Source organism: Podarcis gaigeae (genome assembly GCF_964106915.1).
Source record: "Podarcis gaigeae genome assembly, chromosome: 1".
Classification (NCBI taxonomy): domain Eukaryota; kingdom Metazoa; phylum Chordata; class Lepidosauria; order Squamata; family Lacertidae; genus Podarcis; species Podarcis gaigeae.
In genome coordinates, this window is record NC_139678.1 from 126174882 (window position 1) to 126196891 (window position 22010).

The following is a 22010-nucleotide window of genomic DNA, read 5'->3' on the forward strand; positions in this document are numbered from 1 at the left end:
AAATCAAGAAAAAAAATATTTTCCCCCCAGCCCCAAAGAGCAGCGTACAGGCTGCGCACAACCTCTCCTTGCCGGAGGGGTTGCGCGCGGCTATGGCACAAGCCAAGACAGCGAGCAGGATGGATCCCGCTCGCTGTTTTGGCTTCCCCTTTAGCCCCGTGCATCCTCTCCCTCCCGGGAGAGGCTGCGTGGGGCTAAGGAATCCATAGCCCCGTGCAGCCTCTCCTTGCCGGAGGGCTTTCCTGGCTTTTCTGGGAGGTGGGGGGATTCCCTCACCTTTTGCAAAACCGGCAGAAGCTGCGCACACTTTAAAAGGGCTGCACGGCTTCTTCTGGCTTTCCTGGGAGGTGGGAGAAGCAACTGATGCAGCCAGTCAGTCCCTTCTCCCTCCTGGGGAAAAGCCCGCAAGAGCACACGGAGCTTGTGTGCGGCTCTTGGGGGCTTTTCCCGACTGCCTCCCCCCTGCATTCGCTCCATAGGGCGCACACACATTTTCCCTTGCTTTTTAGGAGAGAAAAAGTGCGTCCCATGGTGCGAAAAATACTGTACTTGAAAGGCGCTAAATAAAGCACTAGGGAGCAGTATTGTAAGTTAGAGTCCTGCTCCAAAAGATACAAACTTCAGTCCTGGGATATGACCAGAATCCTTCCCTTGCCCTTGTTGTAAACAAAAATTGCCCTTTTCCCTTATGGGGTATCCAAGAGCCCATATAGAGTCCTTACATAGGTTCCCTATTGGTAGGAGAAGATAACAGAGGCAAAAGAGAATATTGAGAAGCAAAGCAGCTAGTAAGCTTGATCTTTATTGATCTGTTGCAACAGGGTGCTCCCCTCACACGCAGGAGAGGAAGAGGACCCAGAACAATGGCCTGCAAGGCCTTATAAAGACTATTGAAATTGCCACCCTGTAGATCAAGACCACCCCCAGAAACATCATACATACATCACAGAAGGCGTGTAACCTAAGACCAACCCTCAGATAGGTAAAGGTAAAGGTACCCCTGCCCGTACGGGCCAGTCTTGACAGACTCTAGGGTTGTGCGCCCATCTCACTTAAGAGGCCAGGGGCCAGCGCTGTCCGGAGACACTTCCGGGTCACGTGGCCAGCGTGACAAAGCTGCATCTGGCGAGCCAGAGCTGCACACGGAAACACCGTTTACCTTCCCGCTGGTAAGCGGTCCCTATTTATCTACTTGCACCCGGAGGTGCTTTTGAACTGCTAGGTTGGCAGGCGCTGGGACCGAGCAGCGGGAGCGCACCCCGCCGCAGGGATTCGAACCGCCGACCTTTCAATCGGCAAGTCCTAGGCGCTGAGGCTTTAACCCACAGCGCCACCTGCGTCCCAACCCTCAGATACATCATACCATATCACAGAAAAGGCGATCTTAAAACAGAAATTTGAATGTTGTTTTTCTCCTGTCCTTGTTTATCTCCTGTCTGGCAGGTTACTTGATTGGATTGCCTGGGTAGCCTGGCCAGTCTTTTGTAATGATAAATACTTAGTTCCTAGGCCATGTCACAGGCTCACACCCTATTCATACCTGAAATGTGCCCTTAAGACAGGATTTGTGAGGAAAGAGACAATGGGGAGCTTTCCCACTTTGACCTTGCAGAGAAAACATTTGCTCAGTTTAGGAATCAAAATGGTTCCAGGTCGGTCTTCCTGTGCTGATCTGTGTACGTGCTTGGTTAGTACATTTATGAACATTTCCATATATCTAAGACCTCAAAATTCCTATCATACCCTTCACCTTAGTTGCTTCCAGAGCCCAAGATGTTGCACAAGAACAGTCAGGTCCAGCCACTCAAGATTTTGCGCCATATTATACTATATAATAAGAATAATTATTATTACTTATCATTTTCAATAGGGAAGGCGGGGAGGGGTGTGTCAGAAAACTATAATTGCAAAATTACTTTCAAAGGCTGCTCTTGGAAATATTTGACATCAAGGTTGTAAACCTGTAGCTAATTTCCTGGGAGTGAGCCCCATAGAACTCACTGAGATTTACTGTACTTCTGTTCTGAGTTTGTATAGGTATGTACAGGTTTGGTCCTTAATATGCATAACAGTTTAAAAGATTTTTTTAAAATCATTTTTTATACCTCATAGTAATGGAGATACGGTATATGATCTCTGGTTTGAAAAAAGGCATTGCAGGAAGTGTCTCCCCTCCTGCTTCTAATGGCCCCCCCTCAAGGCCACTCCAAAACACTTTGCTGCTGAGGCAAAAGTCAGAACGGTGCTCTCCCCCAACCATGCCTCATTCAGTAAATGAAATTGTGTGGTGTTTCCTGTGTGCCTGGTGCCAGAGCAGACAGGCTCTGAGCATATTCAGAGTGCCTCACCACAAGAAAATAAATATGCAGTTATGAAGCTGACTACATTGCACAAGAATTGATGCTTTTGAATTATGGTGCTGGAGTAGATTCCTGAGAGTCCCATGGACTGCAAGAAGATCAAACCTCTCCATTCTGAAGGAAATCAGCCCCGAGTGCTCACTGGAAGGACAGATCCTGAAGTTGAGGCTCCAATACTTTGGCCACCCCATGAGAAGAGAAGACTCCCTGGAAAAGACCCTGATGTTGGGAAAGATGGAGGGCACAAGGAGAAGGGGACGACAGAGAACGAGATGATTAGACAGTGTTCTCGAAGCTACCAGCATGGGTTTGAGCAAACTGCGGGAGGCAGTGGAAGACAGGAGTGCCTGGCGTGCTCTGGTCCATGGGGTCATGAAGAGTCGGACACGACTAAACAACTAAACAACAACATTGCACAATGGAGGAAGCCTCTGGGTATCCTTTGCTGTTGGGCTTCCAGTATATCAATAAATTCACAGGAGGGGAGAAAGAAGTATAATGGGGTATTGAAAGGTATGGGGGCAAATAAACTAACGTACACCTAGCCAGAAGACACCCCCCTGTATGTGTGTGTGAATGATTTCACAGTTGTAAGTTGCTTTGGGTTGCCCTGAGCAAGATAAAGTGATTAACAAGTTCAATAAATAATAAATAATAATATCTGTTCGTGCTGCCTTTATAGCACGCAGGTATGGACACTTGCAAAGTGATGTCTAAAAAAGTTCTGTTAGAGAGGAAAAAAACTATACTACAGTGATTCAATGGCTGAAGAGTGATATATATCACAGAGTGATATAAACTCGTATCTCACGTTTCAATGCACAGTAGCTTTCCTCTCATTAAAACAAGTTTTATATTGGTTGATTTTCTTTTATTTCCTAATATGAAATTGCACATAAGAATAGCCCTTCTGTTTCTCTCTCATTTTTAGATTCCAAAGGACAAGCCAGGGACCTATAAACCATGGGCTATTGAAGTAGACTAACGTCCTTGGTTTTCTGCCAAGGTTTTCCACTTTTGTATGTTCTTCCTCATCAGAAGAGCAGTCGCAGTCTAATCACACGCAAGAAGGACAATGATATTAATTTCAGCTGTGCAAGATTTTTAAAAATTATATTGATGTACGAAAACAAATCTGTGAATTTCAGCAGGTGTATAATCAAGCATAGACGTCGTATAAGGGATAAGAAAATTTAATTCCAAACTGTGAGAATTAGCACCTGTATATCTACTTCTGTTATATGTGTTCATATTGTATTGTAATGGCTATTGACATCTACATCTGTAACTGTAGGCATATAAAATGCTGTAATTAGGTGGCTGCCTACCAGGCACACAGATACACCTCAGCTTTTATTCAGAGGAGTTAGAGAGGGGTGATATTGTTGGTTTGGGCTTTGAGGATCATGTGGGTGTAGGAAGAATCATTTAGTAAATGTTAGGGCACAGGGGAGAGTGCTGAAGTACTCCTTTGGCTTATACATTCTGTCCCTTGCCAGTTAAGCAGACCTTCTCCTGGAACTTGCCCAGACTTGGTATTCAATTAACCTTTACTCAGAGTAGACCCACATAGCATAGTTGAGGAAACTGGAAACTGTCATCAGCAGAAAGTGACCACGTGTTGCCAAGGTGTGCTGTGGTGGTGGGCAAATTTTACTTGCAAAATAGGAACAACTCTGGACTACATTGCAAGGCTGTCATAAGCCACTGGTCTGTTCTTCAACCTGAACATACCGGGGGGAGGGGTGTATCAGACCCATAAAAAGGGAAGCAGTTAGCTGGTAAAATAATGGCCAAGTACTTTTAAAGCATTAACTTTAATCATTTATTATCCTGATGATGATCACCTTTGCTCACATGATGATTTGAGAACTATTGTTTTCAAGAGATCTGACACATATGCTAATTAAAAATTGTTATTATGAAACTGTATGAGTCACAATGAATTACTTATTTCATTTTTGTATTTTGCTGTCTCCCCAAGGAGTCCAGAGCAGCCTACATAAGCTCTCCTCACCTCCACACACACCCCAGGTTTTTAATTTTTCCCTCACAGCACTCAAGAGTCAGGCTAGGCTAAGTGTATGAGATTCACCCGCACGGTTTTCTCCCGAATGTTGCAGGCCTAGGGCACAAGCAGATCTCACTCTCACTGACAAGTGATACCATAATGAAACAAAAAAGATAAGCTGCCACCTATTATGCAATTAATTAATTGATTAGCATACTGCCCATCATCCGTATATCTTAGGGCAGTTCACAACATAAAAGCACAAGATTTTTAAAAACAATAAAAGCGATAGCAAAGCAAAGCATTAACCCCCCACTCGCCCTACACAGCAGCATTCTCAGAACATGAGATACCTTGCCACGATCAAGTAATAATGCATTTCAGTTTGACACAACTTGGCCAGGCCATTGGCTGGTGTGCCAATCGTAAGGATGACACCACCTGAGTACAGAGCAGGGTTGTTGTAACTCAATTTCGGCTCCAGCCCCTGTAATGAAGGCATGAGTGATCTGTCTCGAATCCTGCACCCCACCTGCAACACGGGAATAATTAATATGATGATGATGGACAGTGCCGGAAGCGTCATCAGGCAGCCCTGTTTAGGGAAGTTTTTAATATTTAATGCTGTATTGTTTTTAACACTTGATTGGAAGCTGCCCAGAGTGGCTGGGGAAACTCAGCCAGATGGGCGGGGTATAAATATTATTATTATTATTATTATTATTATTATTATTATTATTATTATTATTAAATTTACAATTTCCTCGCACTAGAAAACCCGACTGCGTTTAAAAGCAAATGAACCTTTGCATATTTTCCCCTCCCCTTTTTTCCTTTGGCTGATGGAAACCGCTACCACCAAATTACAGAATTGTAGAGTTGGAAGGGGTACCCAGTGTCATCTAGTCCAACCCCTCCCCCCCCTGCAATGCAGGAATCTCAAGTAGACCATACATATAGAAACGCGGAAACAATAAAAGTCATAAGCACCATTTATTTATTTTGCAAGCTCTCATTGTTGCGAGACAGACGAAACTTCAAAAGCAAACCAGAAAGTCTGGGCTGCTTCCTCCTACCGTGATAACCACCTGAGCTCCCCCTATTACGGCTCAATGGATTGCGCCACGAAGTATCTCGGGCCATTCCCGGAAAAAGACGAACCTGGACGCGTCTACTTAGGGAGGGGAGGTGGAAGCGGAGAGCAGAATCTCGTTTCAAACCCCGCCCAAAGGAACGCAGCCCATTGCTGCGTGACGTAGTTGGGGAGTGGGCGAGCTGGACGAGCCCATTTCCGAAATAAACGGGGGTAGGGTTAAACAAACACACTTGCTTCATTTTTAACTTGAACTCCCTCTCTGTATGAGGAAATAACCAACCCCCCACAATAAAAAAAAACCCTTTAGGCCCAACCGGCGTCACACACTCGACCCTCAGCACGACACACTTCTCTCCTCTCCCCCCCTCCCACTGTGTGACGGCTGTGAATAATAGTTCCTTCCCAGCAAGCCTCGCCTCCCTCCTGCCCGTCACCCGCGTGTTCTCGCGTGGTTTCCTCTCCTCTCGGGCGAGGTTGTGTGGGGAGGGGGGAGTAGAAGAGGAGGAAAAGGGGTGGAGACTTGAAGCCGCTTCAGACCGCCCGCCTTCTCCGTCCTCCGTCGCGCCGCTTAGTCAAGCTCGTGCTCCTTGGACGTTCCTTTCCTGCCTTAAAAGTCGGTGAGGCCCGAGGCGCGCGGCGGGATTGATAGCTCGCGGGGTGGGGTGGGGAGAGAACGCGGCCAGGCGGGCGCTGATTGGGCGGGGAGCGCGGCGGCGCGAGCCTGGCCCGTAACGGCCGCGCTGGCAAGGCCGGTTGCTGGGCCTCCTTCTCCCCTCCTCCTCCCCCCTCCTTTCCCTTCACTCGCCCGCGCCCTCTGGCCCGGCCCGGCCTGGCGGGTAACAAAGCGGCGGCCTCTGTTGGGCAGTGACGCCGCTGAGGGAGGGAGGGGACGCGGCTGTGGCGGCGGCGGCCGGGAGGGGCAGGCAGCAGCGCGGGACTCAAAGCCTAGCCGGGGCGGCGGCGCTAGCGGGAGACTTCCCCCTTCCCTTCCTTTCCGGGGCCATCGCTTCCAGCTCCTGCAGCGGCCGCCTCCGCCCGGAGGGCTCGGTGGGTAGGCCGTGAGGGAGGGAAGGAGGAGGGCGCCTCGGGTCGGCTGAGGGAAGAGCCTTCCGGGAAAAGGCCCGTTTCCGGCCCAGGCAGCGGCACGAGGCTGGGCAACCCCCCCCCCTAACTACACAAAAAATACGTACACACGGCCTACCCGTGTTTGTAGATGGGGGGTGTCTTTCCTGAGGGGGTTGAAGGGTGGAGACACCTCCCGGGGCTGAGTGGGGAAGGAGGAGGAGGGGACTCAACGTTTGGCGATTGCATTTTGAAAAGAATTTCTCTTTTTTTTAATAATAATTTTTATTAAGTTTTCCATTTTAACGATCCAATCACATCACATTGAATATTCCAAATTGTACAAATACATGAAGTCCAAATATTTTGCCAAATTATAATTTTTTTTGTTGGGGGTTCCCATGCTTCAAGTTCAGTAGGGTCCAATCATCTCATGTTTCTACTGCCTTGAGTGTCAGAATTTCTCAGCCTTTTTGCTTCGGTGCGAGATGAAAATCTGTATGTGCTCGTGAGAGACCATAGTGGGGAAAGGAGGAGTTTTAAATACCACAAGGATGGGTGAAATGAGCCCTGTGGATAAAACTGCTTTTTGCATCTCTCTCTCCCCCCCCCCCCCATTTTTTGCAAAAGCGTGAAGGGCATCTTAAGTTACTTTCCTTCTTCTCCCTGGGCACCCTGAATTGATACTCTGTCCTGATGTAACATTATTCCAAGGCACACGGGGGGGGGGGTTCCCCCTAGCTAAGCAGTAGCCATGGGGTTGGTAAGTTTGGTCCCCTCAAAATCCAAGCCCTGCCACCCCACAAACGTGAAAGAGGATAGCTGGTTTCACTCTGGTTATGCTATATGCTCCCGGAATGCATTCAGGAGAAATTTTGGCCCATCCCCAAAACTTCATTCACACCCCAATACCTAGAAACATGCCGGAGGAATGTTGGCCGTGCCTTGTGTTTTTTAGACAGCTATGATTTTTTGGAAGAGCAGGTATTGTAATCCTAAGCACACCTGCTCAGAATCATCCCGTTTTGTTCAGGTGCAGTTAGTTCCAAGGAAGTGGTCATAGGACTACAGCCTTGTTGGGGTATACGGAGTACCACAAATACCCCTTTAAAATACTCCTCTCGTTCTTGTTTACAGTTTAATCTGGAATGAATTCAAGAACAGGGCTTTAAACATTGTGATACTCTTGCTGCTCCGCCTGCCCCCCCAACCCCTCCCTTTTCCCTTGAAGCCTTAAATGCAGTTCTTGCTTTTGTTTTTTTGTGTTAAGGCTGGATTCTATACATACAATTAATATGTTTGGACTGACAGCCTCTCTTTTTACATATAATTATGAAGTCGAGGTGTGAGGGCATAGCCATGTACCCCTTGGCTATCTTGATACTTTCATCTTATGATTCATCTCACTGCAGTCAGTGTCAGGCGACTGGATCTAACCAGCTTAAAATCTATCACAGTGCCCCTAGCCTAGTGTTGCTGTGGGGTATTGCACTGAAATAAAAATATTGCTGCACCAATTACCCAGCAGTGCTTGGAGCCCACTGACATAGGAAAGGGCCCACAAGAGAACGCTTTGTCAAGGAGCTAGTCCTGACTTAATTATGGCCTTACTTAGTTTTAGGCAGAGCACTGGTAAAAATCATGAGGTTGGAAGTCCTCCGATTCCAAGTTAAGTTTGACCCCAAGTTCATTAATAGGCCTTGATAGGTATCAGTCTCTTGGTCTCAGCCCCAGCGCTCTGATGTGTTGATATCTGCTGGTCCAGTATCAACTACTCGCCTCAGAAGTCAAAGTATTTGGTCTTCAAACCATAGATTCAGATCATGGTTTGAAGGCAATGCTTGATTTGTTCTAACCATACTGTAGTTGGTTCAGTTTAGATCTTAGGGAAAACTGTGCTAACAACCAACTGGGAAAGGGAGAAGGGAATTCTTATTCAAGTTGGAAAAGGAGGAAGAAAAACATCATGTTTCTAATCTCTCAGCCCAGATTTACTCAATTTAGGCATCATAGAACCCAAGGTCTGTTATGTATTTTGAAACATAGGAAAAGATTTGTAAACGCTTAATGTTTCCAAACATTAAAGTAGAAAATACTTAAATAAAATAGGAAACCATTAAGATGCATTTTTAGGATGTTGCCAATAGCTGGCAGATGCTTAACTGAAGTCTTCCCAAGCTCTTAGGGATCATCTGCTTAACTGATACATCTTGAAAATTTTGTTTATTTCCATAGGGTGTCTTTTATGAATAATCAAAAGCAGCAAAAGCCAACGCTATCAGGCCAGCGTTTTAAAACTAGGAAAAGAGGTAAGCCTAATTATATGTATGCTTAATTAAATTGTTTCTGTATTATACAGTTGGACATCTGAGAGAAAGTTTGCTTGTGGTTTGTACTGTGTTTTTGCGTGTGTGTGTGTGCGCGCGCGCACACACACACACACACACACACACACAGAAAGCTGCATTGACAGTTTGGTGGAAAGTCTTTAGGATTGATCCTTGATCAACTACCTTCTTTATATTAAGGCAGCTATGTCTTGCATATAATGCAAGAGTGAGAGTAGTATCAATATCCCTGTTGTTGTTTTCTTCACTTATCACCTGCTTTTAAAATAAAAATATTTGTTTTAAACAGAAATATTAATTTTATTAAAGCCAGTGAACTAATGAACCCATTCTCCTTTGTCTCCCAGTGACAGGTTTTTAGTCTGTTTAAAAATCACATTGCAACCTTTGATTTATCTTACACAGATGTTCTCACATACTGAACTTGAACAAAATTATTCACTGTGAGTTGTATCCAGCAGCATCCTAGCATGAGTGAAATAGACTTATGCCCATGCAGCAGGACTTACCCCTTCTTCTCTGTCTAATCCTGTATGCACCCTCCGCACCTGCCCTTCACCCAAGGATCACAGGGTGGTTTACAATATCAGATAGTATGAAACCACTAAAATACATACCGTAGTAACAAACAAAAAACAACAATCTACACACAGTTTAGAAGGCCATAGATTGGCTCATTAGCCAAAGGCCTTGGAAAAGCAATGGATGCAGAAGTGGCCTTAGCCTGTGTATCTGTTCCTTCAGAGGGAATGTAACCCCATCAAGATCAGGCAACCTCCTATCCATCCAGTCAAGAGAACCACCCACTAACAGTGCCTCAATCTTATCTGGATTGAGTTTTAGTTTTTGGCTCTCATCCAGCCCATTATCGAGGCAAGACAATGGTCCAACACATCCACTGCCACAACTGCAGATGTAAAGGAGAAGAAGAGCTGTGTGTCGTTGGCATATCGCTGGCAACATACTCTAAAACTCCGCATGACCCCACTCAGCTGGTTCATGTAGATGTTAAATAGCAGGGGGAATACAATCCTGAGGAGCCCTACATTGAAGGCTCCATGGGGCCATATGGTATTTGTACCCATGGATTCAAATTTTCATGGTTCTTTAATGCCTGGCTTTAGAAGAGATGTTTGTTTTAGATGGGTAGGTGCTATATTTAACTTTTCTTCAAGCCGGTCAACTACGAGCTTTCAAAGGTGTTATGGCTAGGAAAGGGCCTTAATTTTGCCTCTGCACAGGGCGTATATCTCTTGCTACTATGACATATAAATAGTCCAGCCAACTGGCTATGTGGCATGCCAGAAAGCACAGGAATACTAACTTGTGGGTAGTAATTATGTTAAAGAGTGTTTGTCTGTTCAGTGTTTCTTCAGTAAAAGGAGAGAAAAGTGTAGCTTTAATGAATTCTAAACTGAAACGTCGTTATTTTAAAGATTATTTTGGTATGGTTTCAGTTAAATGACTTGTGAAGGTGAAAGCAAATCTTGATCCTATGACTTAAAAGATGTGGCACATGAACTTCTGTGCCAGCTTAAAAACATCACAAAATTGATTATTGCCATTGAGCCAGAACCTTGAATCTAGTATTTAGAGTTGGGATAGGTCCATGATACAAGGTCTTATTTGAACTCACTTTTGTAATCCTCGTTCAACTTTATGGTGGACCTTCCAACTTTTTTGTTTTGTTTTTGTTAAACCTTTGAAACTGAAGGAGCTGCACACTTCTTGTCAGGATGTTCTAGGGAAAAGAGTGTAATCTGGTGCTTAAATAAGTGAGAAAGAATGAAACTGGACTGAGTGAAAAAGGTGGAATTCCAATAAACAAATTAGTAGGTGGGAGTGGGACCCGGAAGCAGAAATAGATAAGTACTGTCTTGATCTGCTGAAACATGGTGGGTGAGCTGGAGTGCACACATGGCATAATACTGTGGTATTAGTCTTTGGATAACAAATGCCCAGTATCTTGAGGATCAAAGAAAACTGATACCTGAGTTCTAAATGGCATAAGTGAAAGAAGATCCTCTCATATTTATGGAATTTTCTTCTGTGTAATGTTTTCAGAAGTGGAGTAGCAAGCAACTTTAACTTAACTTTGAATTGCTGTGGGTGGTGCTAAAATTTTAGCCCATTATAAATAGACTGATAATAGGTTAAAACAGAAATTAAGATTTCAGGTGCAGCTGATATTTTTATTGTTTTTTACCAGATATTCTTGGCTTAAGAGAGTGCTCAAACTGACAACACTTTTGCCAAAAATGATTTTGCTGTGACTGTGGTCCTTCGTTTTCTATCTGTTGTATACTTCTGGTATCTTACAGTGAGAGTATCTTGTGTTCTAGTACAGATAAGTGGCTTATTTGAAGCTGAGAAGCTGACCATTCAAAGATCTTGAGGGATATAGCAAATTCATGAAGGCAAGCCCATGAAGTTTGTATTTTTAATAGATGAGTTTAAAGAGAACTTCTGCAATGCATTCATATGAGGGTTTTTATAGAGAGAACCAGAATGTAATAAAATGGCGAGAGGTAGAAATAGCTCTTGGAACTGCTGGTGAGAGTTAGCTAGCTCCGTAATAAACTGATTTGTGTCAGAATCCCTATTTAAAGTGAAAGGGAAATACCTATGTTTGTGGAAGATTGAAGCAGACCTTAATGGTTGCTCAGTCATGAACGCTGTACTCATGACTTCCACATCCTGAAAATTGGGCTGGATACTGGTTGATAATTCAGGTAATTATTGTCAATTTACTGGTGCCAGCCAGAAAAAGAAGGGTGTAGCCAAAGGCTGATATGGAACCATTTTATTTTGATCTATAGAACGTGGGTGCTAACTTTTTAAAGGTAAATTTCTTTGAATACAAAGCACACTTCTTGACGGAAATGGGTTCGTTTTGTATTTTGCTAAAAATACCAAACCATTTATCATGCAAAAAAGGGGAAAGCATAGATCTTTAAAGGGCCTGGTGATGGGCCTCTCCAAAGTGTAATGGAAATCTCCAGTAACTTTTAAAGTGGAAAATGGCCATAATATGCTCCCCTGATGTACAGTATATTAAATGCCAATCTTCTATCTCAGCAGTGTGCCATACAGTGTGATAGTTGTCCATATACAAAACTTGTTGTTTTTCTTTGTGTTGTGATTATTGAGATGTTTTGGACTACAACTTGCATTAGCCAAATAGATGTTGTATTTGAGAACATCTGGAGGGCAGCTGGCTGGCAAAGGCTGATGTATCAGCAGTATGAACCTGAACAACAAGAGTGAGAGATACTGGGGAACTGGGTTCGGGACTTCACATATACAGAGGCCGTGTCATGCCCCAGCCCTAGAAGGCTCTTTTACCCACTACTGTACTGTTCTCTAGTGAATTAGCATGATTTGAGTGCCCTACTTCCTGGTCAACCCTGACTCTCGAAGGGTATTTCAAAGAAGAAAGGTTTCCAACCTTTGTTCCTCAGCATCTATTGAGGAGCTACATTACAGAGTGGCCCAGCTGTAGGTAATACTGCTTTAGAATCCACTTACTTTCTTCTTGACTCAAGTTTGCTGTCATCATTCACAATATCAGTAAAGAAAAATCCTTTTATCTTGTTCTGTGAACCACTCTGAGACTTCCAGGTATAGGGCGGTATATTAATAATAATAATAATAATAATAATAATAATAATAATAATAATAATTATTATTATTATTATTATTATTATTATTATTATTATTTTATCTGGCTCCACTATTTTTTCCAACTGTCAGCCTGAAATTAACTGCCACTTTGTTGTGTGTGTTATTTGTACCCATATAATTTGCTGTGATGAATTTCATTGATTGAACTGTGTACCTAAATTGGGGCCACTCTCCGTAATATGATTTTGTATTAAAAAAACAATGTAATAAATAGTACTATGTTCGCAGAATATTTATTTATTTATTTATTTATTTATTTCAGATGAAAAAGAGAGGTTTGACCCCACTCAGTTTCAGGACTGTATTATTCAAGGTTTAAATGAAACTGGCAGTGACTTGGAAGCAGTAGCAAAATTCCTTGATGCTTCTGGAGCAAAACTTGATTATCGCCGCTATGCAGAGACACTCTTTGACATTCTGGTGGCTGGTGGAATGCTGGGTAAGTGACCTTAAGAGGGGCTCTTTTGGTTTACAAGCGTGCCTGTGTATTTGCATGGTTGGATCTTAAAACTAACCAACCATTCATTGGTCATGATCTCAGTTGCTACTGATTATGTAGCCTCTGTACCCTCCACAATATAATAGCATTAGAGCTCTTTTCTCTGAAGAGCTTCACACAGAAGTGACGTAGTATTTTATGGTAGCTGTTAGTAACTGATGATCCAGTTCAAATTTAGGAAGATGAAAGCTTCTAGTCAGCCTTCAGTGTTTTCCTGAAAAACTAGCATCCCTGTAAGAACGTGGGGCTCCTAATTCTTAGCACTGGGAAAGATTTTTATCTTGCTCCGTTTGCCATTGAACTTTAAATAGTTGGTTTTCACTTGCTGTTGATTTACTTCACATTGCATTGTATTAAACTTAAATGCTGTTCTAACTAGTGAAAGTGATCTTAGCCAATGTTAGCTTTTCTTGTAAAACTAAACACCAATTTCTCAATAGCCCCAGGTGGTACACTGGCAGATGACATGATGCACACAGATGTCTGTGTGTTTGCAGCACAGGAAGACCTAGAAACGATGCAAGCATTTGCTCAGGTTTGTTTTGTTGGCTTTTTTAAAAATGGCTTTTCTTGATTCTACCTCCCTGCAATATAAACATCCACAGAAAAGCAAGATTGCATGTATAAAGAGGGATTGTTGAGGGCTTAATTGCTGAGGGATACCTGCTGGCCCTGACCACAGCCAGAGACAAAAGTGTTCTGGATTATTGGAGGGGTGGGATTTCCTTATCCTCAAGTCAAATAATAAGGAAAAAGGTTTTTAAAAATCAGTTGATTTTATCAGGTAAAATACTGCTTCTTCCAGTTCTGAAATTACATAGAGGGGGGAGAGCCTGACAAAATGAGGAAATTGACAGAAAGAAAGTTACTGCTGGGAAGCAGAGATTCTGGGGAAGATTCTGAAGGCGCTAAGGGAACATAAAACGAAAGCATGAATGCATATGGCCCCTTGGTATCAGGTTGCCCACCTTTTCTATGAAACCTATAGTCTTAATTGCTAACATTTGTCTTTCAGGTCTTTAACAAGCTGATCAGGCGTTACAAATACCTGGAAAAAGGCTTTGAGGATGAAGTCAAAAAGGTATTGCAAGTTGAAACTATTTTTTGGACCATGGCCTTATAGATACTCCTGTATATTTGTGTGTTTGTTACTATTTAGCAAAACATTTAGTCTGCATGTGCACATCTTCCTTGGCTAGTCACTTAGGGCCTGAAAAAAAGAATAATTTCTGTCCCATTTATAAAAGTTACATTTTCTGGTTACCTGGAGGGTATAGTTCTCCATAGGCATCAGAGTAAGTGGCTGTGCGGAAACTTCGTGTAAAACTTTCAGTCATTATAATAAAAACTCTGCAAAAGGGGGTCCTTTTCTTGTTTCCAGTGATACATTCCTTTATATCTCATGGTAGCATTCATAAATGATTTCAGCACTTTGCTTCTTTCAGAGTGTTGACTGTGCCTTTTTCCCTTTGCAGTTGCTGCTATTCTTGAAAGGTTTTTCAGAGTCTGAGCGGAACAAACTGGCCATGCTGACGGGTATTCTTCTGGCCAATGGGACACTTAATGCGTCAATTCTCAACAGTCTATATAATGAGAATCTAGTTAAAGAAGGTAATTGTGGTAAACTATTTTGGAAGTGTTCCCTGTCTGTTTTGATATTTAGAGGTATATTCCTGCACAGTGTGCTTGGAACTGTCCAACCCCAGTTCCTAGCATATGAGTACTGTATTTTTTGCTCTATAAGACTCACTTTTTCCCTCCTAAAAAGTAAGAGGAAATTTGTGCGTCTTATGGAGCGAATGCAGGCTGTGCAGCTATCCCAGAAGCCAGAACAGCAAGAGGGATTGCTGCTTTCACTGCGCAGCGATCCCTCTTGCTGTTCTGGCTTTTGAGATTCATAATATTTTTTTTCTTGTTTTCCTCCTCCAAAAACTACAGAGCGAAAAATACGGTATTTTTCTCAGAATTTTACAATACAAGACCCAGATTTTTTCTTAAGATTCACAGGTTGAAGTAGGTACTAGGTAACAGACTGTGCATTTGTTTTAGTTATAGTGAAGCAAAACCTTATAATTTAATCATGAAATGTGACCTTTGCACGTCCAGTGAGAGTGCTAGAAAACCTTTCCTCATGAAACCAGTCAGGAAGTGATACACAAAGAGCGATTTCATTATCAAAATCTGCTAACAGTTTGAGACAACAAAGCCACCTGTGTTTTTATATGCTAACCTGTGGCCTACAGATGTAGATGGACTACAACTCCCATCATTCTTGACCATTGGCCGTGCTCTATGGGACTTATGGGAGTTGGGAGTCCAATCACGTCTGGAGGGCAAGGGTAAGTCGCATCTGATAGTAGGACAATATTAAGCAGGACACCTCTTCAAGAGTATTAAAAGTAACCATACAACCTCTCATGCAGGTGTTTCAGCAGCCTTTGCAGTAAAACTGTTCAAATCATGGATAAATGAAAAAGATATCAATGCAGTAGCTGCTAGCCTTCGTAAAGTCAACATGGACAACAGGCTGATGGTAAGTAAATAAGATAATCTACTTTTGGTGATGAAAATGGAGTAATTTGAGATGTGCAACTTTTTTTAAAGTACACCGCAAATAATCAATATCAATGTTTCAGGAACTCTTTCCAGCCAACAAGCAAAGCCTTGAACACTTCACAAAATACTTCACTGATGCAGGATTAAAGGAACTCTCTGAATATGTCCGGAACCAGCAGTGCATAGGGGCTCGTAAAGAACTGCAGAAAGAACTTCAGGAGCAGATGTCACGTGGGGATAACTTTAAGGATGTAAGTACATTCGTTTCCTCTGCTCATAGCTTATGAGCCTCTTTGGTCTCTAATACTCTTGTTTCGTAACTTTGGCATCTGCCATGGCAACCAAGTAGCTTGGTTTTCTAGCTGTCTCAATTGCTGTAACATTTTTTGCTGTTAAAATATTTTCTTTCCAAGTGTGTTTGGCGAATTAACATTGCACTAATGTCTGCACAATGTAAAATGCTGACAGCAAGGTGGGAAGTATGAAACCTTGTTTAATAATGTTTGAAATAACTGCAGATATTTATGAAAATAACGATAATGTTCAGGAACAGTTAAGCATGTTCACATATACGCTTGTACCTGTTCAGGCTATAGCCTTTTCACCTGTGAATAATGCTATTGTGTTTATCACATTTGCATCCTACAAGGAGTCCAGGAAAGCATGCATTGGGTTATCTTGATCTATGCAGTAAGCCCTGTGAAGAAAGCTGGTCTGCAAGATGGTGACATTCTCCAAGGCCACCGCCCAAGGAGCTCTGTGATTGAACAGGGACTTGATCCCTTTTCCCTGGCAAGGGTTTGGGACGCAGCTGGCTGGTTTCACCTTGCTTCCTAAGGACTGGTTGTTGCTACAGTGCACAAAGCATAGATGTTTTAGGACTAGAGCTCCCACCATCCCCAGGCGGCATAGCCAATGATAGCTCGTGGTAGCTGGGGATCCAAGCAATTTGGAGGGTGGAAGGCTACCATAGTTGGGCTGCCCAGTTTCTGTGCTTGGTTTCCATGATCAATGAGAAATGTATTAAGATTTTATATTCTAAAATGGGGGTGGGGAAGGAGAAGCAAGATCCCTGTGTCTATAGGCAGAAACTGTAGAAAGGAACGGGAGAATGGCTGTTCCCACCTTGAGCTGTGTCTTGAATTTCACATTCTGAGTCTTGACAGAAATGTCTTAAAGGGTGGTGCACAAGGTACGCTCCCTGCGAGAAGTGAGGTTACAGGGAACCAGACAGAGGGCCTTCTCGGTGGTGGCGCCCGCCCTGTGGAACGCCCTCCCATCAGATCTCAAGGAAATAAACAACTATCTGACTTTTAGAAGACATCTGAAGGGAGCCCTGTTTAGGGAAGTTTTTTATGTTTGATCCTTTGTTGTGCTTTTAATTCTGTTGGGAGCCGCCCAGAGTGGCTGGATTATAAATGATAAGTAGCAGTAGTAGTAGGTGTTGTTATTACTCAAGGGTGGTGCCAAGTATTGTAGCATTTACTTCTTGGGTAGAACAAAGCTAATCTCTAGGCCCAAGAAAATCTAAGCAAAGCTTGTCAATACACGTGCAAGAATGTTATGTAACACTCCCTGGAATTGCTTGTCTAGATCATCTTGTATGTCAAGGAAGAGATGAAGAAAAACAACATATCAGAACAGACTGTGATAGGCATTATCTGGTCCAGTGTAATGAGCACTGTGGAATGGAACAAAAAAGAGGAGCTAGTAGCGGAACAAGCCATCAAGCACTTGAAGGTATTTGTATGTTCATTTTTTAAAAAGTATATCATATAAGCAAACATCTGTGGGTCCATTGCAGTGCAGGCATGGGTGCAAAGTCCACGTGATCATTCCCTCTGTATCCAGCTCAGTTTTCAGGTGCTCATGCAGATGTCATGTTAGGGGTAACCCCAAGGTTTGCAGACAAATCAAATGAATTGTTTTTTAAAAAATGATTGTAGCTGGGGTTGTACATAAATGTGTCTCCCACCACACACACACACCCCAAAGAAAAATAGGAGAGAGGGAAAGCCCCAAACAGGCCAATATGGGACTGAACCTGCTCAGTGGGCACAAAATGTGCACTGGACAGTAGGACAGGGAATGAAAGCTAGTGGCTAGTACCCCAAAAAAAGAAGTATTCTACGCTGCATAATGATGTACGGTTTCAGTCATAATACTGTATTGATATGCAGAGAATAGGCTACATAAAAATGAGAACTAGATTTTTCAAACAGATTCTCTTCATTTCTCCTGATTTAATATAAGCTTATTATCTCATTCAGTGTAAACCTGTTGAAAGTGTACCCTGAATGCCACAATGTAGGGCTCACATTCTTCCTAAAATGTTGAGTTTCTGGATTTCAAAAAATCTTACTTACTCTTGTCTGTAAAAGAAAATGGAAATCACTAATAGGTAACTTGGCAGTGCATGGTTCTAAGACTGGGGTGAGGAACCATGGGCCCTCCAGACGTTGCTGGACTATAATGCCCATGAGCGCCCGCAAATGTGGCCAGGAACACAGTTCAACAGCAGCCAGAGGATTTTTTCCCTTCATGAAAGAGGCATTTTCTGGTAGCAGGGTTTGAAAATGTACATGTCCATTTTAGGACAAATTACATGTTGATGATTTCTGATAAGCCCAGTTTTAAGCAGTATTCTGGTGTACGCTAGCTTGTGCATAACAAGTAGGCAAAACATTTTTATTTATCAGATTTGTATACCACACTAGATTTGAAGATCACATGGCGGTTCACAACATAAAAAAACAAAAGGAAAGCACAAAATATGTAATACAAAAAACAACCACCCATAATTCCCTCTCCAACACATTTAAAAGGCACATTTATGGAGAAATGGGAAGCTGTTGATCAGAATAAAAGCGTGTGTGGTTTTTTTCCTGTACGTAACTGTTCTTACAATCTTCACAGCAATACAGCCCTCTTCTTGCTGCCTTTACAACCCAAGGTCAGTCTGAACTGACTCTGTTGCTCAAGATTCAGGAGTACTGTTATGACAACATCCACTTCATGAAAGCCTTCCAGAAAATAGTGGTGCTCTTCTACAAAGGTAATGGTTTAACACTTAGTCATGTGTAAAAGAAGATAGAACACTCAAGAGTTTAACATTTTAACTCTCTTTAACTTATTTTAACTACTTAACCTGTAGCTTCTGATGCTTATCAGTAAGGTCTTAATCTCAAAGAAGAAAGCTGCAGCCCATAATTCCATTATGCCATTTGAAAAGGGTCTTAGTCTTCTGGTGTTGCATCCGCTTAAACAAATTTCTTGATGAGCCCACAGTAGTGTTAACAGAACCCCGCTACCCATTGTGATGTCAAGTGACTTTTTTGAGATGTAGATGAGTATCCTGTTGATGAAAATAGGGTGTCCTAATGAGGCTTCAAGGGACTCGAGTGGTGCTTTGGGTTAAACCACAGAGCCTAGGGCTTGCTGATCAGAAGGTCTGCGGTTGAATCCCCGCAACAGGGTGAGCTCCCGTTGCTCGGTCCCTGCTCCTGCCAACCTAGCAGTTCGAAAGCACGTCAAAGTGCAAGTAGATAAATAGGTACCGCTCTGGCGGGAAGGTAAACAGCATTTCTGTGCGCTGGTTTGCCAGAAGCAGCTTAGTCATGCTGGCCACATGACCCGGAAGCTGTACGGTGGCTCCCTCGGCCAATAAAGCGAGATGAGCACGTGACCTGAGTCATCCGCGACTGGACCTAACGGTCAGGGGTCCCTTTACCTTTTTAATGAGGCTTCAGTTCCAAAGATGTGATTGAGCAACATATAAAATGTATTGCTTGATGAACTGGTCAAGTCTAGTGGAAATTTACAGCCTAAACAATGCTAAGGCCACGGAGCATGAGGAACGTGGCTTGGCAAACTTACTGGTGGTAGTTTTTTTAGAGGGTTTGCATTTAGGCACTTCTGTGCTTTGAAAACACATGGTGTGACTTGGCATCTGTTTTCTAAACTGTGCTGCATGAAGGGATAGACACTGCTTGCACTAACTCCACTTTGTTTTCAACAGCTGAGGTTCTAAGTGAAGAACCCATCCTGAAATGGTATAAAGATGCACATGTTGCCAAAGGAAAGAGTGTCTTTCTGGAACAAATGAAAAAGTTTGTAGAATGGCTCAAGAATGCTGAGGAAGGTGAGTAAGCCTGATGCAATTCCGCTTTGCTTACTGTGCATTCATTTGAATAAGTTTAGTGTTCTCATGCTGGAATGCTTGTTTGTTTTCTTTCAGAATCTGAGTCTGAAACTGAAGAAGGTGACTAAGTTGTCAAAAACAGTAAAGCAAACAGGAGCAGTAGATAAAACGTCATGTCTTTGTGTCCTGATTCTTACATCCTACCTCCCTGTATCAAGCATGATATAAGGGCTCTCATGGCAAATTTATGTTTGTGTTTTCTATGGTCATTAGAGAACACCAGATTTAGGTTTTTAAAACCATGTGTTAGTAGCTTACAGGAGCTATAGATTTGATTCTAACATTGCATTAGTTTTTTGAGTTACCTTCTACCTCCTGTATTTTCTACTGTAACATAATTTAAGGCCTTCCACAACTTAAATTCATTTTATCCCTGGGTTTTCTATAAAAAAAAGTTTACAAGTAGACATGATTTGGAAAAATGAAATTTGTTATAAAAATTCTGTTTGCAAATTAAACTGTACAAGTATCCAAAGTAAAGAGGCCATACTTGTGTAATTGTGTGTGAAAGATAACTAGATCCAAGCAAGAGTGATGGGATTCCTAACATCACATCATTCCCTGTTCATAATACCACTGCAATTTGCAGTCACTAAGCTCAGTATTCAAACTACGCTCTTTGCCTTCAGCTTCCTGGTTCTGGTGTTCCTGCAGTCTTAAGCAGATCCTTGAACAATATATATTCTCTTTGAAAAATGTATTTTTCCGCCTTGCTATTAGTTGGAAACAGAACAAACAATTTGCATTGACCATTTTTGAGCAATGTTGTATACTACTTTTTAGCTTGTAGTAAACCAAGTCCTCAAAAATTAATGAATGTGACTAGGTTATGTCTAGTGGGTCTAGATTATATGGGTCTACCTTTGAGTAGGATGAGTGTTGAATACCATCCTTTTAAAGGTTAAAAGGATTTGCACTTTAGATACTTGGAGAATGTATTCTTGCTAACCAGGATCAGGAAGAGAAATATTTTGTGTGTGTGTGTATGTGTCTCAATGCTTTCACTGAAAAAGAATGGAAGGAAGCTAGACAACTCTTGCATTCTATCTGCATAAGCTATACTAGTTTTTTGTGTTACCCCCATGGTTTCTGTATCCCTGAATCTGCAAGAGAAAGGGGAACTGTCTAAATTGGACCCAATTGTTGATAGAGGAAAACTATTTCCTATAGGCATCTTTGTTTAAGTGCATTAGGTGTGCTGAATATCCCCGGGTCAGAATATATTCTGGTTACATATAGCAAGATGTGATACAGCAGATGTGACTCTAGTAGTGGGCCTACTAGCAGAGAATGGATGAGTCAGGCAGTTCAGAATAGCAGCCAGGGAGTGCTGCTTTCAATGCAGAAATACATGGGTTTCTACGGACCAATCTGTTTCAGTACATGCGGGTCCTGCTTTCCCACCCTGAAATGCCAAAGGAAAAACATGTGTCTGATTGCTCTCCCTCTGTCCATTGTTTCCACCCAAAATGACTGCTTCTGACTAGTGAAATGTAAGTGGGTAAACTCCAGCAGTTTAGCTATGTGAATCAGCCACATGCGTTGAGAGGTTTTGGATGAGCATTCAGATAGCAAAGCCCTGTGTGTACACAGTTCCACCAAGATGCAGGTAAATACCTTTTCCCCTAACAAATTTTGCCAGTAAAAACTTGGAATAGGCTCCATTTACAGCAACTGTGCCTTTTCCCTCGTGCATTCACCCTGGGCCAGAAGACAGGATACTTCAGGGAGTTTTGTGAAAATGCAGGTTCTGTTCTTTTTAAAGGCTTTTTTAAGCTGGTGGGTTACATTCGGTTCTAGATAACTCTCTAGGGGCTAGAGATTTTAATCAGCACACCTTGCTGAGCAGCTCTTTCAAACCGCAAAGGAGAGATTGCTGTCTCCACTACAAGGGGCATGTTCAACAATACTGATTTACAATTTCCTCTATTAGTTTGCACATCATGTCAGATGTGCAAACTGTTTAACTGAAATCTGAACAATTCTTAACTTTGGAACAGAACCTGTTCCAACTGCAACAAGGCTGCATGTGTGGGCGGCAGCCGTTTAACAAAACCGCAACATTAAAGACTAGGAAAAAGATTTTTTTTGTCAAATGCTTTATTTCAAGTGGAAGGTTTAACAGATGAACAAGACAATATGAAAAGAAATTTACAGATCTAATTACAAAATAAATACATAAAAAGTTGTTTT

General features: G+C 42.5%; 2 protein-coding genes across 5 annotated transcripts in view; both read left to right on the top strand.

Annotated features, from left to right (window-relative positions):
- LOC310827711 (aldehyde oxidase 3-like) overlaps positions 1 to 4287 on the top strand; it is a 74418-nt gene extending 70131 nt beyond the window's left edge. Inside the window, exon 35 of the mRNA XM_083704078.1 lies at positions 3292 to 4287. Coding sequence (XP_083560204.1) covers positions 3292 to 3345 — 54 coding nt within the window. The 3' untranslated portion in view covers positions 3346 to 4287. The remainder of the gene's footprint in view (positions 1 to 3291) is intronic.
- Positions 4288 to 5808: 1521 nt separating this feature from the next.
- On the top strand, positions 5809 to 22004 carry BZW1 (basic leucine zipper and W2 domains 1). Of its 4 annotated transcripts, none has more exons than XR_014557881.1 (12): positions 5809 to 6084; positions 8765 to 8838; positions 12824 to 13000; positions 13501 to 13595; positions 14076 to 14141; positions 14536 to 14671; positions 15484 to 15593; positions 15697 to 15867; positions 17210 to 17356; positions 18533 to 18863; positions 18898 to 19757; positions 19854 to 20297. XR_014557881.1 is itself a non-coding variant. In XM_083712099.1 (12 exons), exons 2-12 carry the CDS (start codon positions 8775 to 8777, stop codon positions 19883 to 19885), a joined length of 1260 nt encoding a protein of 419 aa, XP_083568225.1. In that variant the 5' UTR covers positions 5809 to 6084; positions 8765 to 8774; the 3' UTR covers positions 19886 to 22004. The 4 variants fall into 4 exon arrangements, 3 of the variants coding, with proteins under 3 accessions (XP_083568225.1, XP_083568227.1, XP_083568226.1); XM_083712099.1 differs by having other exon boundaries at positions 18533 to 18671; positions 19635 to 19757; positions 19854 to 22004; XM_083712101.1 differs by having other exon boundaries at positions 5908 to 6080; positions 18533 to 18671; positions 19635 to 19757; positions 19854 to 22004.
- The last annotated feature ends 6 nt before the right edge of the window (positions 22005 to 22010 follow it).